Source organism: Somniosus microcephalus, chromosome 10, assembly GCF_052327205.1.
Source record: "Somniosus microcephalus isolate GS21.2 chromosome 10, FLI_Smic_1.0, whole genome shotgun sequence".
Taxonomy (NCBI): domain Eukaryota; kingdom Metazoa; phylum Chordata; class Chondrichthyes; order Squaliformes; family Somniosidae; genus Somniosus; species Somniosus microcephalus.
In genome coordinates this window covers 226,211,155-226,237,555 of record NC_140996.1, presented here as the reverse complement: position 1 = coordinate 226,237,555, position 26,401 = coordinate 226,211,155, and the positions used below count along the sequence as shown (strand labels likewise).

General features: G+C 46.0%; 1 protein-coding gene across 1 annotated transcript in view; it reads left to right on the top strand.

Moving 5' to 3' along the window:
• The window catches only part of acer3 (alkaline ceramidase 3), a 177,362-nt gene that overhangs the window by 119,414 nt on the left and 31,547 nt on the right, over nt 1-26,401 (top strand). Inside the window, exons 6-7 of the mRNA XM_085999681.1 lie at nt 20,109-20,167; nt 25,116-25,217. Coding sequence (XP_085855807.1) covers nt 20,109-20,167; nt 25,116-25,217 — 161 coding nt within the window. The remainder of the gene's footprint in view (nt 1-20,108; nt 20,168-25,115; nt 25,218-26,401) is intronic.

Sequence of the window (26,401 nt, the reverse complement as noted above, 5' to 3'; positions counted from 1 at the left end):
GGTCACGCTACTGGCAAGATATTAGCAAATCACAGAATGCCGTTTTTGTATTTTATTCTCAAACTCCATACCTCCCAACCTGCCGCGTGTTGAAAGGGTACAGATTAGGGGTTGCCACTTGGGACGCGATCACAGCTTTCTCTGAGACCGACAGGACTTTTTGAGACCCCTTAGCTTGGGAACCGTGCACGCTTTTTTGTGAGCAGCACAGTTTGTTGCCTAATTAAAATTGCGCACAGGTTGGGAGGCATGCTGCACACCCACCTCACGGTACCAAGTTCCTGTATTGTGCAGTAGTTTATTATATAAATAATTAAAAAATGGACTGGCATTATAATTGTTAGTTGGTCAAGCATTTCAGCATGCTCTGGGACTAAAGAAAATCCTGGCACCGTTCGAAGGTTTAAGATTAACTCGAGTACTAGGCTTGGTGTTTTTCTGGAGACTTCAAAATCCCTATACATTGTTCAGACCATCTACAGAACTGATGTAGGAACTGCTTACGGGAGAAATGATTATGACGTACATTTGTAGGTTAATGATTCTGGAAGAGATTGGTATGCAAAACGATATAAAGTTAACAAAACCTTTGTGCTGCTTCCCATCCTTGTTGCATGAGGGATTACATTTAGTCTGGGTCACTTTAGCGAAAGGGAATGGGCTCGTGCAGTCTTTACAAGGTTGAGAAGCGAACATACATGAGCAGATTCTAAATCAGTTTATATATTTTTCTATCGATATGTTTATTTGATATCAATTTCTGTCGATCTAACTTACTACAACCGTGCCGATTTCCCTTTACCCTCCATTGGCGGCCGTGCCTTCAGCTGCCTAGGCCCTAAGCTCTGGAATTCCCTTTCTGAACCTCTCCGTCTCTCTACCGCTCCACCCTCCTTTAAGATGCTCCTTAAAACCAACTCTTGGACCAAGCTTTGGTCGCCTGTCCTAATATCTCTTCATGTGGCTCGGTGTCACATATTTGTTTGATAACACTCCCGTGAAACGCCGTGGAGCATTTTACTATGTTACAGGCGCTATATAATCCCCAGCATCGAAGCTTTGACCACGCTCGATCAGCTCTGATGGACGGGTCACATCGTCTGCATGCCCGAAACGCGACTCCCAAAACAAGCGCTCTGACGTAAGAAAACTACTAGGCACTTGGTGAGAGTATTAAACAAGGCTTTAATCGACTGTTTCACAACATGGAAGTCTAGTTATCCTTCACTAGCTCCCGTTTACAAAATGACCCTGAGCAAGCTGGGCCCGTGCCCGAGTATTTATACTCTCCCTGGACAGCGCCACCTGCAGGCCGTCCAGTATATTTCATAAGTAATTTCTACATAAATGGCACGATTTATGTCACGCTCTACTCGGAGCTCTGACACGGCAAGAGAGCCCCAGGTGAGCAGAGGAAACGCTTCAAGGACACCCTCAAAGCCTCCTTGAAAAAGTGCAACATCCCCACCGACACCTGGGAATCCCTGGCCCAAGACCGCACAAAGTGGAGGAGAAGCATCCGGGAAGGCGCCAAACACCTCGAGTCTCTTCACCGGGAGCAAGCGGAAGACAAAAGCAAACAGCGGAAGGAGCACACGTCAACCCAAGCACCCCACCCACCCGCCCCTTCAACCACCGTCTGCCCCACCTGTGACAGAGACTGTGGGTCCCGCATTGGACTCATCAGTCACCTGAGAACTCATTTTTAGTGTGGAAGCAAGTCATCCTCGGTTCCGAGGGACTGCCTAAGAAGAGGATATAAATGCAAGTTGTTGTTATTGATCAACAGTCTATGCTGAACTAGCTGATCCTAGCCGGATGCTGCAGTTGCCATCCATGACCTTGGGGTGGGCATGGGATTGGGGCGGGATAGGTGGGGGAATCAGAAAGGGCTGCCACTATTGTTGAAAAGTGCATATATGGATGAGGACTGAATTGGATTTGATTGTTTTGCCTCCACCACGCGCACACGATTTGCTGTTGGGCTCACACGGAGGATGCCCATTTAGAGTGGGTACTGAGTACAGCTGGCACCCCATCAAGAGTCAGCATCTTCAGGGGGTGGCAGCGATGGTGCCATTTGTAACTTTACCTGTTAAAGGAAAGCATTTTTAAAGCCCACGCCTATGGACCAGAGGTGTAGTATAATATATGAAAGAAAGAAAGACTTGCATTTCTGTAGCGCCTTTCACGACCTCCGGATGTTCCAAAGCACTTTACAGCCAATGAAGTACTTTTTAAAGTGTAGTCACTGTTGTAATGTAGGAAACGCGGCAGCCAATTGCACACAGCAAGCTCCCACAAACAGCAATGCCATAACGACCAGATAATCTTAGTGATATTGATTGAGGGATAAATATTGTCCAGGACACCGGGGAGAACTCACCTGCTCTTGGAAATAGTGCCACAGGATCTTTTACGTCCACCTGAGAGAGCAGACGAGGCCTCGGTTTATCGTCTCATCCAAAAGACAGTGTAGCGCTCCCTCAGTATTGCGCTGGAGTGTCGACCTCGATTTTCGTGCTCAAGTCTCTGGAGTGGGACGTGAACCCACAACCTTCTGACCTCAGGCGAGGGTGCTGCCCACTGAGCCACAGCTGACACTGGATTGAGAGACATGGTGGTTAAGTGGCTAGAGATCGATCAAAAAGGGATGGTCTTATACCGAACGTCCTTTCCTGTTCCTACAAAATTCTATTCTTATTCTGGGTTTCAGAGGCGAGAGTGCTACCCACTGAGCCACGGCTAACACTTAGAGTATGGAGCATAATGCAAGTGATTGTGGACTGGACCAGCAGTGCAGTATAATGTATGGAGCACAATGCAAGTGAAGATGGAACGTAGGCTTGACACACAAGTGCTTCTTTAACTGGAGCGATTTGTGCGCTCAAAATCATTTTTTGTGATTTCCATTTAAATCTTGACCCTTCTCGGTTAAACAGGTTAGGAGTTGAACGTTTTCAACGTGATGACAGAAAAGTTCCTGTCTCTCACTCTGGTACCCTGGACAATTCTGTCTTTGTTGAAGTGAAGCAACATTGTTCCATTATCAAATCCCACTTCCCTTCCCTCCCGCTGCTGCAGAGTGAATAATAGTTCCCAGCTCTTCAACTTAGGGGCTGACATTTTCATTACACACTGCTTCTGTTGTCTTGCAGATCGACCAGCACAGCGCATTGTTCCTTCTGAATTTTTACTGGTCTCGAGTTGGAAAATTGCATTAAGTTTGACAGCATGCGATTCAAAACCAGATTTGGAATTGGCAGTAGCTGCTCGCTAGGAATAGTGCTGCCGTATCCCACCCGAATCTCATACCTTTCCTCCACGTGTGTAGCACTTTTTATTTAATGTTTTCCATTTATATGGTGTTGTATGATGAGCTGTAGCTCTGGGAGTGAATTGGGGCGAAACCAGTCTTAGTTCATGGGAGTATGTGGAGTGTTGTTGGGTCCTGGAGGTAAGAAAAAAAGACTTGCATTTCTGCATCGCTTTTCACAACCTCAGGACGTCCCAAAGGGCTTTTCAGCGAATTAGGTACGTTTTGAAGTGTAGTCAACGTTGTAATGTAGGAAACGCAGCAGCCAATTGGCGTAGAGCGAGCTCTCACAAAGACCAGATAATCTGTTTTGGTGATATTGGTTGAGGGATAAATATTGGCCAGGGCACTGGGGAGAACTCCTCTGCTCTTCTTCAAATAGTGCCATGTTTTTTTTAACGTCCATCTGAGGGGGCAGACGAAGCCTCGGTTTAACATCTCATCCGAAAGACGGAACCTCTGACAGTGCAGCACTCCCTCAGTACTGCACTGGAGTGTCAGTCTAGATTATGTGCTCCAGTCTCTGGTGTGGGACTTGAACCCACGACCTTCGCTAACTCAGGCGAGATCGCTACCACTGAGCCAAGGCTGGAAGTAGTTTGCAAGTAGTTTGATTTACAGGTGCAGCATACGAAGTACACCTAGTGACAACAATAATGGTGAATAGTGGGTCACAATAGACCAAGTGATTTTTCATGATGCAACACCCTTGGGTAGGTTCTGTGAAATTCTACACTTGCTGCATATATAGCATGATATACAGAGGCACCAGAGGTGGTGACCATGCTGGCAGCCAGTCACTTCCTGCAGCACATCACTTGCCCTGGTGATGATCGGTCAGGCTAAGAACCTCATGATCCTAAGCGTTGGAGACCGTTCAGCCTGCACACAATGGGAGCCAATCTGGGCAGATTGTCAGAATGGAGAGATTTCTCAGTTCAGCGCAACTGGTGCAAGCTGGAACATATTGGCAGTTGCATCGCCAGTGGAATTTAGCAACCCCAGTACTTTGAAATATGTCCCACTTGGGACTTTCTCTTTCCAGCTTTGAAGGGGGGGGGGGGTGCGGGGGGAGGGCAGGATCCTGTCCACAGGGAATTTAATAAACCAAAAACGGAGGCAAAATGCCAACAAGCCACATGGTGCAAAATGGCAGTGTTACAAACTGGCTTTCTCCCCTACACAACTGAAGAGTGTTTAGAATAATGGGTCAAACAATTCTGTTCGCAAAATATTTTTATCGTATTGAGTTCCCTTTTCAGATTTGTATTTTAAAGTGTTTTCATTGCTGGCCTGTGTAAGGTCACGATGTCCAGTTGTGTCGGTTATAAATTGCGATTCAGGGGGGAAACAAATAGCCTAAGAAGGAGGGCTCACTCCCCTCTTGGAGAAGGAGACTGCGTCCCTCGGGAAAGGAAGTGAATGGTGAAACTCCTGCAAGCTCGGTTTGTTTTGCTTGGCCTTGCCCTCCGCAGCCTGGCCCTCTTGCAGCAAAGGCATCAGCACATGATTATAAACATGTACGGCATGGTGAAAGGCTGTTTGCTTGTTATGTTTCAAAGGCAACAAATGCTTAAATCAATCAGTTCACTCAGACATGGACTGATGAGCAGCTCAATGAGAGGATCGCAGCGGTGATTCTGGTGCTGGTAGATTTCACCCCGCCCTCGCCTCTCTTGAAGGTGCTGATTCTTGCTGTATCTCACCCAAGTGGCTATTTTTAACTGTTTTGCACCCCGCCCGATTTTCTTTTCCATTGACTTCAATGGGCAACAGCAGCAGCAATTTGCATTGATACAGCGTCTTTAACGTGATAATACGTCCCACGACGCTTCACAGCAGCGTTATCAAACAAAATTTGACACCGAGCCGCATAAACAGATATTAGGACATGTGACCAAAAGCTTAGTCAAAGGAATAGGGTTTAAAGAGTATCTTAAAGTAGGAGAGAGAGGCCGAGAGGTTTAGGGAGGGAATTCCAGAGCTTCGGACCTAGGCAGCTGAAGGCACGGCTGCCAATGGTGGAACGATGAAAATCAGGGATACATAAGAGGCCAGAATTGGAGGAACGCAGCGATCTTATACAAACATAGAAGATAGGAGCAGGAGTTGGCCATTCGGCCCCTCGAGCCTGCTCCGCCATTCAATGCGATCATGGCTGGTCATCCAAATTCAGTACTCTGTCCCTGCTTTCTCCTCGTACCCCTTGATCCCTTTAGCCTTAAGAAATATATCCAACTCCTTCTTGAATATATTTAATGAATTGGCCTCTACTGCCTTCTGTGGTAGAGAATTCCACAGGTTCACCACTCACTGGGTGAAGAAATTCCTCCTCATTTCTGTCCTAAATGGCTTACCCCTTATCCTTAGACTGTGACCCCTGGTTCTGGACTCCCCGACCATTGGGAACATCCTTTCTGCATCTAGTCTGTCCAGTCCTGTCAGAATTTTGTAAGTTTCAATGAGACCCCCTCTCATTCTTCTAAACTCCAGCGATTATAAGCCCAATCGACCCAATCTCTCCTCATACGTCATTCCTGCCATCCCAGGTATCAGCCTGGTGAATCTTCGCTGAACTCCTTCCATGGCAAGAACATCCTTCCTCCGATAAGGCGACCAAAACTGTACACAGTACTCAAGATGTGGTCTCACTAAGGCCCTGTACAACTGCAGCAAGACATCCTTGTTCCTGTACTCAAACCCTCTCGCTACGAAGGCCAACATACCATTTGCTGCCTTAACCGCCTGCTGCACCTGAATGCTTACCTTCAGCGACTGGTGCACAAGGACACCCAGGTCTCGTTGCACTTCCCCTTCTCCCAATCTATTGCCATTCAGATAATCTGCCTTCCTGTTTTTGACACCAAAGTGGATAACCTCACATTTATCCACGTTATATTGCATCTGCCATGCTTCTGCCCAATCACCCAACCTTTCCAAATCATCCTGGAGTTTCTTGGCATCATCCTCACAGCACACATGCCCGCCCAGCTTTGTGTCGTCTGCAAATTTGGAGATATTGCATCTAGTTCCCTTGTCTAGATCATCATTAATATATATTGTGAATAGCTGGGGTCCAAGGACCGATCCCTGCGGTACCCCACTAGTCACTGCCTGCCACTCGGAAAAAGACCCGTTTATTCCAACTCTTTGCTTTCTGTCTGCCAACCAGTTCTCTATCCAAGTCAATACCTTGCCCCAATCCCATGTGCCTTAATTTTACACGCTAATCTCTTATGCGGGACCTTATCGAAAGCCTTTTGAAAGTCCAAATACACCACATCCACTGGTTCTCCCTTATCTATTTTACCAGTTACATCCTCAAAAAATTCCAGTAGATTAGTCAAGCACGATTTACCTTTTGTAAATCCATGTTGACTTTGTCCGATCCTGTCACTGTTTTCCAAGTGCCCTGTTATTACATCCTTTATAATGGACTCTAGCATTTTCCCCACTACCGATGTCAAGCTTACCGGTCTGTAATTCCCTGTTTTCTCTCTACCACCTGTTTTGGATAGTGGGGTAACATTAGCTACCCTCCAATCCATGGGTACTGTTCCAGATTCCATCGAATGTTGGAAGATGATCAGCAATGCATCTACTATTTCTAGGGCCATTTCCTTAAGTACCCTAGGATGTAGATTATCAGGCCCTGGGGATTTATCGGCCTTCAATCCCGTCAATTTCCCTAACACCATTTCCCTACAAATACTGATTTCTCTCAGTTCCTCCCTTTCATCAGTTCCTCCCTTTCATCAGACCCTATGTTCCCTGACCTCTCTGGGAGGTTATTTGGGTCCTCCTTTGTGAAGACAGAACCAAAATATGTATTTAATTGGTCTGCCATTTCTTTGTTTCCCATTATAAATTCCCCTGATTGTGACTGCAAGGGACCTACGCTTGACTTCACCAATCTTTTTCTCTTCACATATCTATGAAAGCTTTTACAGTCAGTTTTTATGTTCCCTGCAAGCTTACTCTCATATTCTATTTTCCCCTTCTTAATTAATCCCTTTGTCCTCCTTTGTTGAATCCTAAACTGCTCCCAATCCTCAGGTTTACTGTTTTTTCTGGCCAGTTTATATGTCCTCTCCTTGGTTCTTATGCTATCCCTAATTTCCCTTGTTAGCCATGGTTGAGTCACCATTTTTGTTTCATTTTTATGCCAAACTGGGATGAACAAATTCTGTAGTTCATCCATGCGGTCTTTGAATGTTTGCCATTGCCTATCCACCGTCAACCCTTTGAGTGACATTCCCCAATCAATCCTACCCAACTCGCGCCTCATACCATCGTAGTTTCCTTTATTTAAATTCAGGACCCTAGTCTCTGAGTCAACTACTTCATTCTCCATCTTAATGAAGAATTCTATCATATTATGATCGCTCCGACCCAAGGGGCCTCATACAACAAGATTGCTAATTAATCCTTTCTCATTACATAATACCCAGTCTAAGATGGCCTGATCTCTGGTTGGTTCCTTGACATATTGGTCCAGGAAACCATCCTGTAAACACTCCAGGAATTCCTCCTCCACAGTATTGTTACTAATTTGGTTAGCCCAATCTATATGTAGATTAAAGTCACCCATGATGACTGCTGTGCCCTTATTGCACGCTTCTCTAATTTCCCTTTTAATGCCATCCCCAACCTCCGCATTACTGTTTGGAGGTCTATATACCACTCCCCCTAACGTTTTCTGCCCCTTGGTATTTCTCAGTTCTACCCATACAGATTCCACATCATCAGAGCTAATATCCTTCCTTACAATTGTGTTAATCCCTTCTTTAACCAGCAATGCTACCCCACCTCCCTTTCCTTTTTGCCTATCTTTCCTGAATATTGAATACCCCGGATGTTGAGTTCCCAGCTTTGGCCACCCTGGAGCCATGTTTCCGTAATCCCAGTCAAATCATATTCTTTTACCTCTATTTGCGCAGCTAATTCATCCACCTTATTACGAATGCTCCTCGCATTAAGACACAAAGCCTTCAGGCTTGTTTTTTTAATGCTCTTAGACCTATTAGAATTATTATTTACTGTGGCCATGTTTGATTTAAACCGTTGATTTCTCTGACTGCCACTTTTGTTTTTCTCCTTCCTATCTTTTGCTTTTATCCTTGTTTCCCTTTCCTCTGTCTCCTTGCTCAGGTTCCCAACCCCCAGCCATTTTAGTTTAAACCCTCCCCCAGAGCACTAGCAAACACTCCCCCTAGGACATCGGTCCCGGCCCTGCCCAGGTGCAAACCATCCGGTTTGTACTAGTCCCACCTCCCCCAGAACCGGTTCTGATGTCCCAGGAATTTTGGAGGGTTGTAGGGCTAGAGGAGGTTAGAGATAGGAAGAGGCGAGGCCATGGAGGGATTTGAAAACCAAGTGCAAAATGGGCTGCCTATTCACTATCGCCCGTTTCGCTGAAGACCAATTTCATCCCCTTTGTGATCTAGAGCATAGTGGGAGGCCCAGAGATAGTGGAAACATTGGCAGACCTGAGGCAGAGTCCAGTGGCTGCTACCCGCAATCTTTTTTTATTCATTGATGGGATGTGGGCGTCGCTGGCTGGCTAGGCCTGCATTTAGTGCCCATCCCTAATTGCCCTTGAGAAGATGGTGGTGAGCCGCCTTCTTGAACCGCTGCAGTCCATGTGGTGTAGGTACACCCACAATGCTGTTAGGAAGGGAGTTCCAGGATTTTGGCCCAGCGACAGTGAAGGAACGGCGATACAGGTCCAAGTCAGGATGGTGTGTGGCTTGGAGGGGAACTTGTAGGTGGTGATGTTCCCATGCGCCTGCTGCCCTTGTCCTTCTAAGTGGTAGAGGTCGCGGGTTTGGAAGGTGCTGTTGAAGGAGCTTTGGCGAGTTGCTGCAGTGCATCTTGTAGATGGTACACACTGCAGCCACAGTGCGCCGGTGGTGGAGGGAGTGCCAATCAAGCGGGCTGCTTTATCCTGAATGGTGTCGAGCTTCTTGAGTGTTGTTGGAGCTGCACTCATCCAGGCAAGTGGAGAGTATTCCATCACACTCCTGACTTGTGCCTTGTAGATGGTGGAAAGGCTTTGGGGAGTCAGGAGGTGAGACACTCGCCGCAGAATTCCCAGCCTCTGGCCTGCTCTTGTAGCCACAGTATTTATATGGCTGGTCCAGTTCAGTTTCTGATCAATGGTAACCCCCAGGATGTTGATAGTGGGGGATTCAGCGATGGTAATGCCATTGAATGTCAAGGGGAGATGGTTAGAGTCTCGCTTGTTGGAGATGGTCATTGCCTGGCACTTGTGTGGTGCGAATGTTACTTGCCACTTGTCAGCCCAAGTGTGAATGTTGTCCAGAGCCCCTCTTAAAATAGAGCCAGGTTTACACCTAGTGACCTCCAGTTAAAAAATGACTTGCTGACTGTTACACATCACTGCAGTGCAAAATTGCAATAGCAAATTGCTTCACTGCAAACATTAACATTCTCAGCAATATTTGTAATTAAGGATATGCTGATGGGGTTAGACCAAGTAGGATGGGAGGAGGCTCGTGTGGAGCATAAAGGCCGGCATGGAACAGCTGGGCCAAATGGCCTGTTTCTGTGCTGTAAATTCTGTGTAATTAGATAGATGGATAAATTGATTTTGCTTGCCATTAGCTGAAAATTATAGTTTAATGCCCCTATTGAAGCAAACATCTGGAATCATTCATGGGGCAATTGGATGCTGCAATGGAGATGGGCTGTAGATTTCTACAGATGAGTGTGCTGGCATGGCCAAAGGGCTGCTCTCATCTGTACTTCATGACATTTGCACACTTTGTGGTTACCTCTGGTACTTAGTAAAGGTTATTTTGAATTTGTGTGCTTCTCTGATGTTGAGCTGAACATCATACATCTGCTGCAGTGACCATGGTTGAACACGTTGTGCAAAGAGGGAAAGAAGAGGCTTCATTTTGGAGACAGTGCTGGTGAAGTTTGAATATAAAAACATTGAGCTGATTACTCTGAGGTGCGATGAGTTGGAATGCTTTTCCATGTCCACATCAAGCACTCCCAGGTCAGGTTTAGCACAGCTGCATAGTAAGTTTCCTCCACTCTACCCCAACAATACTTGACGGGGAGAAAATAAATACTTGAAAAGGAAAGAATTGAAGGACCATGGGGAAAGAAGAGTGGAGTGGGACTAATTCAAAGAGCTAGCTCAGGCGCGATGGGACAAATAGCGACCTTCTGTGCTGTATGATTCTATGAATGTGCCTCACTGCCAGCCACAGAAGACCATTATTGCACTGAGCCACACCCTTCTTGCCCAGTCTACCTGCACATTAGTCCTGCTCCCCTGGTCTTCATGCCTGCGATGGCATCCAGACTTTCCTTTCTAGAATGAACCAAGGCTCGAGCACACTGGGTTTCTCCTTGCCCGAACACGATCATTGGTAGCCATTCACTCAACCACTGCTCCTCCCTAGTGGAACTCCCGAACTAGTTCCCTCCACTTCGCCACCGCCCTGATTTCAAAAACCTCCTCAAAACCCTTTGGGGGAGAAATTCGGTATCGCCCCATTTGGTGCGCAATTATCGGCCGGGCGCAAAGTTTAGCACCTGGCACTAATTATCGCCTCCGACTGCAAACTTGGCTTCTATCGCCCCTGGAGATGATTGAAGCGCTAAATCAGGCGCTACACACCCCTCAAGGCGCTAACGCCGAGGAGCGAGGCGCTATCTCAGAGCGCTGGTGAAGCTCATGTAATGTCAGTCAGCAATGGAACACAGACACACTGGCACCGGCCAGTTCTTAAAGGGGAGGGTCGATCTTGCTCTCCATCCACACCTTGCTCATTGCAGCCTTGAATCTCGGCCTGGAGAGACCTGTACATCAAATCTGCTGGAAAGAACAATGGAGAGGCCCAGGGAAAGATGTCTGAGTGCATCCCCCACACTCTCTTCTAAATTGATGCAAGGAAGGCCAAATCAAAATGAACCTGCAAAATGCTGCTCAGTACCCAAAACTCCTCAACACAGCATTGAATATCTCCAGAAGTGTCTCTCACTCAGAATGTTTGGTGCAACAATGTCGCCAAAAAATAAGGTAGGAAGCGGTCGCCTTTAAATAGTGCTCCCCCAGTCCCTTTCTGACTGCAAAACGCTCCCCTCAACCTGTCGTTGCTGGTGGCAGGTGGCAAGGCAAGGGGCGCCACTCAATACCCGGTCCGGGGTGTTGCACGCTCGACTGATGTCACGATCTGCGGGCGCAGGAGATCATGGCGGTAGTGTTTAGCGCTGCCGCAAAATGTCTGGTCAATTTCGCGAGCGGCACAAACATCGCCGAGCTCGGGCGCTAGTTGCTTTGCGCCCCATTAGTGCCCTCTTAAGGCGCAAACCAGGCACATTTTTCCCCCTTTGTCTTTGACCATGCCAACCCTAGCTATCTCCGTTTCTCCCATTTTTTCCTCCTGTTTGAGGTCCACTGTTTTGTCCTCAATGTAAAGGGTTTTGAGACACCTCCTTGCACTTGAATGCTGTCAAAATGCAAGTTGTTGCAAACACAGGACGAGACAGAGAAACGTAGCATTTTATAGCTCCACACAAGCCTCATCCCACCTTACTTCATCTCATCTTATGGACGCATCTTTCTATTCCTTTCTCCCTCATGTACTTATCTTGCTCTCTCTGTAAAGGCGCTATATAAAAGCGAGTTTGTTCTTCTAATTGCTATCCAAGGCACCCAAGATTGAGACAGTAACTCATCCCTGTCTTGTCCAAAACTCAACATTGAAGTGCTGTTGCTGTGGTAACATGAGCTGTTCCAGGTATAACAACATTCACGTAGCCCTTCGGTAGTCATGATGCAGTTCCTGCCGGATCCACGCTGCATGGTAGACCTAGGCCGCAAGCTGAGCATAGTGCACTGTTTTTATAAATCACTGACCGGTTAACATAACCATTGCTGAGAGCATCAAAAGAACGTTCCGGATTTACTTGCGAGGAATTGTAGTGCATCGGACGGAGTGTGCTACCAGTTAAATGCACTTTTCCAGATAGTTGAATAATCATATTTTATTTGGCATCTGCCGGCTTAAAGGGCTTCATGGTTTAAACTGGCCAGACACCGCCTGGAGCTGAGGTCACTAGACAGTCGTCGAGTGCGGCTAGAGGTTTTAAAGGGGCACTATCTTCATGAGAAAAAGCATTGGGCAAACATTTTTGTTTGTGGAGCAATAAGAAACAGAATACGAGAGAACCGTTTTTGTCATGGTGCTACTACACTCAAGTGATGTGTTTTCGTACAGTTGGTATCATTGCTTTACGAGTTCGTCAATAAAGAGGGATCAGTCAAACTCCTGTTCTTGTAGATGGAGCTTCTTTAACCAGGTGTAAACCTTGTTTAAACTCCCTTTTCTCCTCCCCATCCCTCTTAAAGGCTCTGGTCTGGGGTTTCCGCTTGCTGGCACACCAGCGCACAATTTCCTCCCATGCATATTGACAGACAGGAAGACCCTGGAGTGATGTGAAATAGATTGAACTTCACTGAAAGAATGTTCCTATATTGCATGTGAAGCAAACCAATTTTGTTGGTTTACAGTTGGCTTCACCTCGCTGTCAGTTCACCGTCCAGAAGATCGGAGAATCACATGCTATGGTACATTGTGGAATCGGAATAAAACACGCACTGTGAAGGATCTTATTGCTGCAGCCCCTAAGCCAAGCTATCGTGTAACTAGATACTAGCTGGTAAAGGTGCTCTCCGGGTTGTAGGGACGCTAAGTCCACTTACGGAAGTGACCACGGTAAACCCAAGAGAAGATTCATGAAGTTCAAAATCATGAATGGTTTTGATGGAGTAAATGAAGAAAAACTGTTTCCACTGGCAGAAAGGTCGGTAACCAGAGGGCACAGATTTATGTTGATTGGCAAAAGAGCCAGAGGTGAGATTAGGAGAATTTTTTTTTAATGCAGCAAGTTATTATTTGGAATGCACTGTCTGCAAGGGCGGTGGAAGCAGATTCAATAATAACTTACAAGAGGAAATTGGATAAATACTCGAAGGGGAGAAGGTTACAGGGCTTTGGGGAAAGAGCCGTCACAGGCACAATGGGCCAGGTGGCCGCCTCCTGTGCTGTATCATTCTATGATTTTATAAGAGCATAGACACAGGATTCTATAAGAGCATTGGAACAGAGGAGGCTGAGGAGAGACCTTATTGAGGTGTATAAAATTGAGGGGCCTAGATAGAGTGGATAGGAAGGACCTATTTCCCTTAGCAGAGGGGTCAACAACCAGGGGGCAAGATTTGAAGTAATTGAGAGGAGGGTTAGAGGGGATTTAAGAGGAAATTTCTTCACCCAGAGGGTGGTGGGGGTCTGGAACTCACTGCCTGAAAGGGTGGTAGAGGCAGAAACCCTCACCATATTTTAAAAGTACTTGGATGTGCACTTGAAGTGCCGTAACCTACAGGGCTACGGACCAAGAGCTGGAAAGTGGGATTAGGCAGGAGAGCTCTTTGTCGGCTGGCGCGGACACGAGGGGCTGAAATGGCCTCTTTCCATGCTTGAAAATTTCTATGATTCTATGACACAAAATTTGTAACACAGGTATTTGTTGCACATTGAGGGAGTTATATTCCCATCTCAGTTTGTGGAACAGTCCAGAATGGACAACTCCATTGCCTCCAAAACTGCTACATTGGCTACTGGAAATCTCTGCACTGTAGCTTTGCCATATCTACTGCATCACAAACAACTATCTTAGAATCCAGTTAGTCCCATTCCCCTGCTCTTTCCCCATAGCCAATAGAATCTATGATACCGTTTTGTATGGGAGGTGTAGAGTCTGGTTTTTTGTGTGCGTGCTCATCAAATAAAAAGAAAAAAGACTTGCATTTACATAGCGCCTTTCACAACCTCAGGATGTCCCAAAGCACTCTACAGCCAATGAAGTACTTTTGAAGTGGAGTCACTGTTCTAATGTAGGAAATGCAGCAGCCAATTTGCACACGGCAAATTCCCACAAACAGCAATGAGATAACGACCAGATAATCTGATTTTAGTGATGTTGATTGAGGGATAAATACTGGCCAGGGCACTGGGAACTCCCCCCTGCTCTTCTTCGAAATAGTGCCAGGTGATCTTTTACGTCTACCTAAGAGCGCAGACGAGGTCTCGGTTTAACGTCTCATCTGAAAGACGGCACCTCCGACAGTGCGGCACTCCCTCAGTACTGCCCTGGGGTGTTGGCCGAGATTTTTGTGCTCAAGTCTTGAACCCACAACCTTCTGACTCAGGCGAGAGTGCTGCCCACTGAGCCACGGCTGACACACAATGAGGGATGATGGTGCTATAGGGAATGGATCACTTTCTGTTTCAGCTCCTAATGTCAGCATTAAACATTCCCAACTCGGGTACAGCATGGGTTCAATGCAGAGTAACGTTCCCTCTACTCCAATCCAGCAGTGCACCTCGAGCCCGACCTCAGTGGCGCATCCTCCAGGGACCTCTGTGTCTCACTTTCCCATTTCCTACAACAGCCATGCTGCGGCCTGTCTCTGACACTACCAGTTTAATGCCAATGCTCTGTGGGCCAAGAAACTGCATTCAAAAAGTCCAGATTCATCTTGTGTAGAAGTCTTACAGCTAGAGAACAAATCAGACTTTCATCCCATCATTCTCAGCTGGATGGAAACCCAGATCCCAAAGGCCCGCCGGCCAGTTTCTAACCTGATGTACCGCTTCGTCTCCACTTAATTATTTAGCGTGTACACAATCAGTGTACATGACATTGTGTCATTTAATATCTCTTTAGCAGAGCCACTGTGCTGCTTTAAGATTCCTCTGTTTCCAACTATGTTTTGAGCGGAGGGGAGTGCTGGGAAGAGGAAGAGAATATTTTCACAGCGAATGCTGGTCACTTCACCGGTGACCATTTTGGGATCACAAGTCCAAAGTTTAGACAGTCATAGCTGTCGACCGAGAGGTTTAATTCTGTTAATAATTGAACTTTTTTGAGTTGATTGTTAACTGCAGTATATATATATATAAAAATAAAAAAATCGATTGTCCTGTTTTTGCGGTCTGCGACACTGGAAAATTCATCAAACCTTTATCATGGTTCACTGGAGAGTCTGCAGTCAGAATATTGCAGGCTAATCCTGTTGAGGCTTGTTATTTTTATAATCTTCTCATAAGAAAGTTCACCACCCTGTAGACTAATTTAATAGGACGTGACTAAAACTAGTGAGGTGTGCAAGGGAGTAGTGAGTGCATAAGCAATTAATGATGAAGCAATCATTCTGAAATGCAGGTCGCTGGAAGCCTGAACACTTTCCATTTGCCTGTCGGTCTCGAGCTTCGATCCATGCCAAGCAGGTTGAAAATCTACACTGTCTGGCTTTTAGCAGGTTGTGTAAGAAATAGTTTTGGCCGTTCTCAACTGAGTGATCAGTGGACACCACCTCAACTCCTGGCCGGCCCCCCATGTTCTACCCTACATAAACCTGAGGTCATCCAAAACTCGGCTGCCCATGTCCTAACTCGCACCAGATCCCGTTCGCCCATCACTCCCTGTGCTCGCTGACCTACATTGGCTCCCGGTTAAGCAGCGCCTCGATTTTAAAATTCTCATCCTTGTTTTCAAATCCCTCCATGGCCTCGCCCCCTCACTATCTCTGTAATCTCCTCCAGAGGCTCCCCCCCCCCCCCCGAGATATCTGCACTCCCCTAATTCTGGCCTCTTGAGCATCCCCGATTATAATCACTCAACCATTGGTAGCCGTGCCTATGCTCTGGAATTCCCTAAACCTCTCCGCCTCTGTACCTCTCCTCCTTTGAGACGCTCCTTAAAACCTACCTCTTTGACCGAGCTTTTGGTCATCTGCCCTAATTTCTCCTCGTGTGACTTGTCAAATTTGGTTTTATAACACTCCTGTGAAGCACCTTGGGACGTTTTACTACGTTAGCGGCGCTATATAAATAATGGTTTTTACCTGAAGGCATAGCGACAGGTTTTATAAACCTGTACATTGGAATAAAATTATTCTGTATCTATGGGTCACCTTGGTTTTAAACAAGCTCTTCGTAGTGGTCAGACACTATTGTGCTTGGATGTGACTGGCCGTAAGCCTTTGGAGTCTCCCCACCGCCCTCTTCCCCTTCACCCCCCCCCCAATCCCCAATCCTTTCCCAGCCCAGCACCTCGCCACATGCCAGAATGGACGGAAATAATTAAACAGAACTTGGACGCTATAGCAGTGGGAGGTCACAGGGTTGAAAACTCTGGAAGCAAATCTTTCGCAGATGTGACCAGATTAAAAATGTGTTCAGCCTTCCATAAGGCATTCGCAGCATTTGAAGTTTTAATTGCCGAGTTTGGCAGGCTTTCCCAATCAATACAGAACCAAGGGAGGAGAGAGAGGGTACTCTGGGCATGGTCACAGCAACTAGTGACCTGCTTTATATAACGAGTTTATCAGTAACATTCAGGCTAAGGCCCACAAAATCAGTGATCTGTTGAAATCAGAATTCTGACCTTTCTACTCAATTCCAGCACGTGTCAGTAAAACGTAAGGGTGAGTGTGCGAAAATATCATACTGTGCCCACTTGAACTGTGGAAAAACTTCCAGTGTAACGATTCTAGATTATGTTCTTCCAAATGTGGGTTATGTCCGGAGAGAGCATTTTAAGCTGTATCCTGTTAAGGTGGAGTAGTTATGGTTACAGGTCTGCTATTGGTGGAAGCAATTTGAGGTGCTTCAGAAATATTAAATAAATATTTTGACTCAACAATAAAAGATATTGGGCTGAAGTGGAATTTTCCATTTCTTGCATTGATACCAATATGCTAAATGAACCCTGCCCTACACTACAGACACAGAAAATATTGGCATGTTTCATCAAAAGGCTTAATAATTGAATCTTTCTTCTGTCCAGTAATGGTTTTGCAATGCAGATATAATGACCTGCCAAGATATTCATCGGATAGGTAATCCATTTCCCACACCTACCCTCCAAGCAATCTCAATCTCAATCTCTCTTTCTCTGCTCTTCCTAAGTTCCAAATATTCCATTTTGCATATTCTTCATGTCTGAATTGAAATGAAGACTCATTGCATGGTTTCCTACTATTAATTCGGTGGTATAGTGGTTAGCACTGTTGCCTCACAGCGCCAGGGACCCGGGTTCGAATCCGGCCTCGGGTGACTGTCTGTGTGGAGTTTGCACATTCTCCCCGTGTTTACATGGGTTTCCTCCGGGTGCTCCGGTTTCCTCCCACAGTCCAAAGATGTGTGGGTTAGGTTGATTGGCTATGATAAAAAATTGACCCTTAATGTTAGGGGGATTAAATACGTGGGGTTACAGGGATAGGGTGGGATATGTGTCAGTGCAGGGGTTACGGGGATCGGGTGGGATATGTGTCGGTGCAGGCTCGATGGGCCGAAATGGCCTCTATCTGCACTGTGAGGTTTCTGTGAATTCATTTTTTTCTCTGCATCTCAAAATTGTGGAAATCTTTACTTTCCACGGTTGCTTCTACAAGATTCAAAACTGAAGCTTAGCCTAACCACTATTATCCGTTCATTAACTCTCTTTAACTTCAGTGGGTTCCTACACCACAGTCGGGGAAAGTCTGGCCTCTACCATGTTGCTTGCTGAAAAGTAGTATTTGTAACTATATCATGAAGCTGCTAATACCGAGCCTCTCATGTATGTGTGGGTGTAGAATTTATTGGGCTAGTCTTCATTTCTGTGGTGATGATCCTCATGACATGATGGGGCATGAATGAACGTTTCAATAAGCTGGGTAGTCCGAGGTCAATGGGTTTCTCCCAGGCGTAGATTTGCTTCTTTGACCATTTTTGTGGACGTTTACTTGGCTCCATGGTCGAGCAAATAATCATCAATTTCTCCATTTCTGGGCAAGGGGGCCCATTGCAACTTGACCGCTCAGCTTTGTTACTGTTGCCTACGGACTTTCTGTGTATTGCTTTTTTCATCCCATGTTCCCCTCCCCAGGACAGTGAATTTTGTTGAGTAAGGTTCTCATGGCAACAGCTTTCTCCATTCCTTCAGGACTAGACTAGAAATCATGACTGATTTTATTTCCCCCCTGCTATTGCTATACCTCGGGGGGGATAAGTGGGACCGGTTATTGTGCTGCATACTGCTCGAGCTGAGATCAGTACTTTTTACAGATTAGGAATCCAGTGTCTGTGTATTGGACTTAGTACAACGTTGGACAATGCGTTTACCCACTTAGGCTATCAAGACTACAGTGACAACAGAAAATGCTGGAAAAACTCAGCAGGTCAGGCAACATCCGTGGAGAGAAATTTGAGTTGACGTTTCAGGTCGAACCCGAAACGTCAACTCAAATTTCTCTCCACGGATGTTGCCTGACCTGAGTTTTTCCAGCATTTTCTGTTATTTTGGATTTCCAACATCTGCAGTATTTTGCTATCAAGGCTACAGTGACCATTTGTAGCATCATGTTTTAGCACGAGTCTCCCAATTTGTATTAGTGAAATCTGAAACTGGTCTATCCCAATTATTGGGACTATTTTATAAATGGATAAATAAATAGGTTATCGGGTCTGCATTTCATGACCCCCAAAAATCTGCATTTGCAATTCTGTTGCCTGAACTATTGGGTAGCTAGAGATGTTTAACTTTAAGCTATTCCTTATAGTGGTGCAAGACCGTAAATGGGTACTGAACCATGTGAAAATGTAAAAGGGGTTTCACAGTAATTTCCATACCTTAAAATGAAAGTTAAACTGGATGTTTCTCAGCCAACAATTGGGACTACCGGGTCCAAATTCCCCATCGGAGAACATCTGGAGCGAATTTGCGCACTCAGTCGGGAGGTAATTGAGGGTAAAATCTGCATTCCCAGTGGGAGCTGTGTTCAGAGAGAGTGTGCGTCAAGGTGGGGCTACGACATTGTAAACCTTCAGGTGCTGAGCTCAGTTTTTTTTTTAAGTGGTGCTGCACTCTCAATTATTTACCTTGCTCAATGATTCCATTTGAATCCCAACCGCAAGCTAAAGTTTCTTGGGCCGTGTATTACAGTACTAACACAGAGAGGCTGTTCTCTGCCAAGATGCTCTTGATGCAGCAATAAGTGTCATTGTGTAATTTTGTAATAAATTTTGCATTTACAATAGCGCCTTTCACAACCACCGGATGTCTCAAAGCGCTTTACAGCCGATGAAGTACTTTTGAAGTGGAGTCACTGTTGTAATGCGGGAAACACGGCAGCCAATTTGCGCACAGCTCCTACAAATAGCAATGTGATAATGACCAGATAATCTGTTTTTGTTATGTTGGTTAAGGGATAAATATTTGCCAGGACACCGGGGATAACTCCCCTGCTCTTTTTCGAAATAGTGGCCGTGGGATCTTTCACGTCCACCTGAGAGAGCAGACGGAGCCTCGGTTTTAACGTCTCATCCGAAAGACGGCACCTCCGACAGTGCAGCACTCCCTCAGCACTGCACTGGGAGTGTCAGCCTAGCTTTTTTATGTGCTCAAGTCTCTGGAGTGGGACTTGAACTCGTAATCTTCTGACTGACTCGGGCGAGAGTGCTGCCAACTGAGCCACAGCTGACACTAATAGTGGTGAAACGTGTAAAGTTTGAATCCTCTCTCTCTAACCAAATACTGATTCAACACTGATACCATGTGTAATACCAGTTTTAACTGATCAATAGAAAGGCATGTTTATTTGTTCCCATGTGCTAATGTGATGTTGATTGTAACTTCATTCAATGTTGTAGATGTCTCCTGGCCCATTTGCACTCAACATGACCTTTTCTTTCCTCTTTCCCAGGTAATGTACGGCTTTCTAGTCGGTTGCCTAGTTCTCCGATCAATATATATAGTCACGTGGTAAGTAGTTGTTCCTTATTAGAGCTCTGTGGTTTTCAAACTGTGGGAGTCTGCCAGGGTTTCCGGGGGGGGGGGGGGGGTCCACAAGGTCATAACGTGAAATCGGGATTTTTGTCAATTTGGCTGTGATTCTATTATTGGCACGATATTTCTGCTGCCAAACTCTTTTATTCGTGTTTGCATTTCTAAGTCTCGTGTCTGTCATGGTTCGGGCATCACAGTTAATGTGCAAATTATGTGTGTCACTTGCACCTTGTTGATTCAGCTTTGATATTCATAAAACGACAGCATTTTGCGGCTGACTGTGCATATCAATCAAAAGCAGGTAACGTGGGTAACAAAAACTTCCGTTGGGAAAAACTACAAAGGATTTATGAAAAATGATCAACAATAAGGAGTCAGCCAAGCGAACAAATCACTCCAAATTCTTTTTTTTGAAAATTCTTTTGACCACCAGCTTGAACATAAGAACAAAAGAATTAGGAGCAGGAGTAGGCCATACCTGGAGCCTGCTCCGCCATTCAATAAGATCATGGCTGATCTTCGAACTCAACTCCACTTTCCTGCACTATCCCCATATCCCTCGATTCCCTTAATATCCAAAAATCTATCGATCTCTGTCTTGATTATACTCAACGACTGAGCCACCACAGCCCTCTGGGGTAGAGAATTCCAAAGATTCCCCACCCTCTGAGTGAAGAAATTTCTCCTCATCTCAATCCTAAATGGCCGACCCCTTATTCTGAGTCCGTGACCCCTGGTTCTAGACTCCCCAGCCAGGGGAAACATCCTCCCAGCATCTACCCTGTCAAGCACTGTAAGAATGTTGTATGTTTCAATGAGATCACCTCTCATTCTTCTAAACTCTAGAGAATATAGGCCTAGTCTACTCAATCTCTCCTCATAGGACAATCCCCCCATCCCAGGAACCAGTCTGGTGAACCTTCGTTGCACTCCCTCTATGGCAAGTATATCCTTCCTTAGGTAAGGAGACCAAAACTGTACACAATACTCCAGGTGTGGTCTCACCAGGGCCCTATATAATTGCAGTAAGATGTCTTTACTCTAACATACCATTTGCTTTCCTAATTGCTTGCTGTACCTGCATGTTAACTTTCAGTGATTCGTGTATAAGGACACCCAGGTCCCTCTGAACACCAACATTTCCCAATCTCTCACCATTTAAAAAATACTCTGCTTTTCTATTTTTCCTACCAAAGTGGATAACTTCACATTTCTCCACATTATATTCCATTTGCCATGTTCTTGGCTCCGTGGGTAACACTCCCGCCTGCGTGTCAGAAGGTCGTGGGTTCAAGCCCCACTCCAGAGACTTGAGCACATAATCTCGGTTGGCACTTCGAGGCAGTGCTGATGAAACGTTAAACTGAGGCCCCTTCTGCCCCCTCAAGTGGACGTAAAAGATCCCACGGCACTGTTCGAAGAAGAACAGAGGAGCTCTTCCATTCATTCTTTCTTACTGGGGGGTGGGGCGGGGGGGGGAGGCATCCCAGATTAACCGCTCCAACTCTTAATGTTGCAGAGAAACGTCCGAATTAAACTGCTGCAGGTCGGGCAACGAAACAGTGCAGTCAGAAGGTTTGCCTTCAATGTCTGGATGTAGCTCAGGTAGTCTCCAATAGATCAGGAGACTCGTAATCCAAACCTATTAGAACTTCTGATTCAACAAGGAAGTAAAATCTAGTGCATGATGCTCCAATTGTGTTTATTGAGACAGCGAGGTGAAAGGCAACGGTCCAGAGTGCAGGATCCCATCACGGTTTAAAAAAGAGTAATAGAAAAGGCAAGATAAATAAGGAAATTAAATAAAACTGAGGTCATACAAGACCCAGTACTGAGCGCAGTTTCCAAAATATTATTTCTTCTTGTGATTTTTGTGTGCTTGTTTTCTTTTGTTTTGAACACGAGTAAAAGATACTCGACTGATGTAGTTTGGTCAACTTGAACTTTGGCTGGTACTCTCCCGCATCCATTTGAACTCTTTAGAGCTCTTTGTTCCATGTTTCTGTTCAATGCAGGAGTGATAAGAACAGGGTCACTCCTCCCAGCGACAGCTTAATCTTTGCTTATTAGCTTTGGGCTCGGGATGCACACGCCAGTGAAACGGGTAGACAAATATCCCTTTGTAGTATCTGTGATGGGAATTGTTAATGTTCCGTCTTTATTCTGGTTTTTAAAAAATCTCTGAAATATAAGCAGGATTAAGAATGTCTGGATATGTTCTGGCATTTATTCTTGCGGCTTATAAAGTTTCCAGAGAAATTCCTGTTTCACTGGATCCTCTGCCTTGAAGTGATTCCAAATTTCATGATCTTCAGTTGGATTCTCTGTTACAGATCGCTTCTCGATGTAGTTATAGCAGTGGGTTGGAGATTAGTAGAAATTATTGCATTTCTTTGGGATGGTCTATTGCTGTAAAGCCAAGAACAGTTCAAAGGAAGTTTTTTTTTGTCCCTGTGTTGACACCGGTGACAACTTGTACCAATTTCCTGACCCCGCTGTGATCCTGCTATCCATTAGAGGCTTTGTGGCACTCGTGGAAAGCCCTGTTTCTGATAGAACTGGTGAAGCATTATCAGGCACGTGCATATTGTGATTTGTCGGCTCAATCCCTGATCACAACGTCCAGGGCTTGAAGGGGTGAACGCAGGTCATCCTTTATAACACTGTCATCTGCGCCAGTACTATTCCAGAATCATTCTGGAATGTAAAGATAAACCCCGGCTCCTATTCTCCACTGCTAACAGTCTTCTTAAACCCCTCTCCCCTGTCTCCTCCGCCCTCACCTCCGACAAGTGTGAGGAGCTCATGGACTTCTTTGTCTCTAAGATTGAGACCATCCGTTCAGCTGCCTCTGCCACTTCCCCCCCCCGCCCCCCCTTCCCCTAGCCCACCAGGCCAAACTTCCTCTAAGGTTCCCCCCCTGCCCTAGCCCTGAACTCACACATCTTTCTCCAGTTTCTCTCCGATCTCCCCTCATGACCTCTCCGCACTCATCTTGTCCATGAGACCCACCTCCTGCTCCCTCGACCCTATTCCCACCAAACTGCTGACCACCCAACTTCTTTTTCTGGCTCCCATGTTAGCTGATATTGTTAACAGTTCTCTCTCCTCAGGTACTGTTCCCCTCTCCCTCAAATCTGCTGTCATCACCCCTCTCCTCAAAAAACCAAACCTTGATCCCTCCGTCCTTGCAAACTACCGCCCCATCTACAACCTCCCTTTCCTCTCCAAAGTCCTTGGACGTGTTGTCGCCTCCCAAATCCGTGCCCATCTTTCCCGCAATTCCATGTTTGAATCCCTCCAATCAGGTTTCCGCCCTTGTCACAGTACCGAAACGGCTCTCGTCAAAGTCACAACTGACATCCTTTGTGACCAAAGGTAAACTATCCTCCTCGTCCTTCTTGACTTGTCTGCAGCCTTTGACACGGTTGACCACTCCATTCTCCTCCAACACCTCTCCACCATCGTCCAGCTGGGTGGGACTGCACTCGCCTGGTTCCATTCTTATCTGTCTAATCGTAACCAGAGAATCACCTGCAACAGCTTCTGTTCCCACTCCCATATCATTACCTCTGGGGTCCCCCCAGAATCTATCCTTGGCCCCCTCCTATTTCTCATCTACATGTTGCCCCCTGGCGACATCATCCGAAAACACAGCATCAGTTTCCACATGTACGCTGACGACACCCAGCTCTACCTCTTCTCTCGACTCCTCCACGGTGTCTAAATTGTCAGACTGCTTGTTCGACATACAGTTCTGGATGAGCAAAAATTTTCTCCAATTAAATATTGGGAAGACCGAAGCCATTGTTTTCGGTCCCTGCCACAAACTCTGTTCACCAGCCACTGACTCCATCCCTCTCCGTAACATCTGTCTGAGACTGAACTGTTCGCAACCTTGGTGTCATATTTAACCCGGAGCAGGCTCGAAGGGCCGAATGGCCTACTCCTGCTCCTATCTTCTATGTTTCCTATCTTCTATGAAATGAGCTCCAACCACATATCCGCAGCATAACAAAGACCACCTACTTCCACCTCCGTAATATCGCCCGTCTCCGCCCTTACCTCAGCTCATCCGCTGCTGAATCTCTCATCCATGTCTTTGTTACCGCTAGACTTGACTATTCCAACGCACTCCTGGCTGGCCTCCCACATTCCACTCTATGTAAACTTGGGGTCATCCAAAACTCGGCTGCCTGTGTCCTAACTCACAGCACGTCCCGTTTGCCCATCACCCCTGTGCTCGCTGACCTACATTGGCTCCCGGTTAAGCAGCACCTTGTTTTCAATTCCCTCCATGGCCTCGCCCCTTCCTATCTCTGTAATCTCCTCCAGCCCCACAACCCCCCCCCCCCCCGAGATATCTGCGCTCATCTAATTCTGCCCTCTTGAGCATCCCTGATTATAATCGTTCAACCCTTGGCGGCCGTGCCTTCTGTTGCCTGGGTCCTAAGCTCCGGAACCCCCTCCCTATACCTCTCCGCCTCGCTACCTCTCTTTCCTCCTTTAAGACGCTCCTTAACACCTACCTCTTTGACCAAGCTTTTGGTCCCCTGCCCTAATTTATCCTTATGTGGATCGGTGTCACACTTTTTTGTCTTAAAATACTCCTGTGCAGCGCCTTGGGACAGTTTACTACGTTAAAGGTGCTATATAAATGCAAGTTGTTGTACAGTATAACAGTGCGATAAGTGGTCTAATTTCAACTTGGTACTTCAACCGACACCACCAAAATACATTATCTGGTAATTTATCTTTTCACTGTTTGTGGGATCTTGCTGCGTGCAAATTGGCTGCCGCGTTCAACTACACCAGAAGTACCTCGCTGGCTGTAAAGCACTTTGGGACGTCCCACAGGCATGAAAGGTGCTCTATAGATGCAGGTTCGTTATCTTAATGATTTTTTTTTTAATGTTTTGTCCAGGGTCCATCCTTGGCTGAGGCCCCTTTCCTATACGTCACTAGGTGTATTTCTGATGGGCTTTATTCTCTGGAATGTAGACAACATCTTCTGCAATAACTTGAGGTAACTGTTTTATCCTAGTCCCTTTAATCACTTTTGGTGCGGCGGGGGGGGTTAAATTGGGGTAACCTGTTGGTGTTCATCAAACTGAGCAATGCCAGTGCAGTAACAAACACATTTCTCCCAAGTTTTACTCCCAGGTCAAGTGTAGCATGGATGCAAGATAAAGCTGCCTCCAGCAGAACTGTGGATCTAAACATCCATCTACGGCTAAATTTAATTTTAAACTTGTTCCCATTAATGTTCATATCTTGAAGGTAAAATGAGGAGTGGCAGTATAAACGAAATGGTACAATTTCAAAGGGGGTGCAGGAACAGAGAGACCTGGTTGGGGGTGGGGGGGTTCACATACATAAATCTTTTGACGGTAGCAGGATAAGTTGAGAAAGCGGTTAAAAAAGCATAAGGGATCCTTGGCCTTATAAAGAGAGGCATAGAGTACAAAAGCTAGGACGTTATGGTAAGCTATAAGCCACTGGTTAGATCTCAGCTGGAGTAAATAAGGAGAAACTGTTTCCACTGGCAGGAGGGTCGGTAACCAGAGGACACAGATTGAAGGTCACTGGCAGAAGATCCAGAAGGGAGACGAGCTTTTTCTTTACGCAGCGAGTTATGATCTGGAATGCGTTGCCTGAAAGGGTGGTGGAAGCTATTTAAAAGGGAAAGATTTGCAGGTCTGTGGGGAACGAGCAGGGGAGTGGAACTAATTGGATAGCTCGTTCAAAGAGCCGGCACAGGCATGATGAGCCAAATGGCCGCCTTCTGTGCAGTATAATTCTGATATACTCATAAATGTAATTTATGACTTTCTCCTGAATTTTTTTTTAAATCTTTCTTTCTCGGCAATTTTCTCCCCTCACATCCTCCTGCAATGCCAATTCTGGTTGCGTTACAGTTCCATAGATATCTGCATTCTTCCTGGCACCTCCCTCAAGTGGCCATTACTCATGTCAGTAGTCTAGGCCTACAGGGAAAGGTGGTCCACACACGGGCTGTTTCCAGAAGGTGTCAGTGGGAATGGGAACCTGACTGATGTTCTCCCCGCCCCAAAGGTAGTCCTTTCGATCATTGAGAGAGATAAAGCTAACAAAATCAAGATGGAAAATTGAAAGGGAGGGGTACAGTGTTACTTTTTTTTTAAACTATAATTTCTCAACTTAAAAGCAAAGTATCTTCAAGTCTTCTGC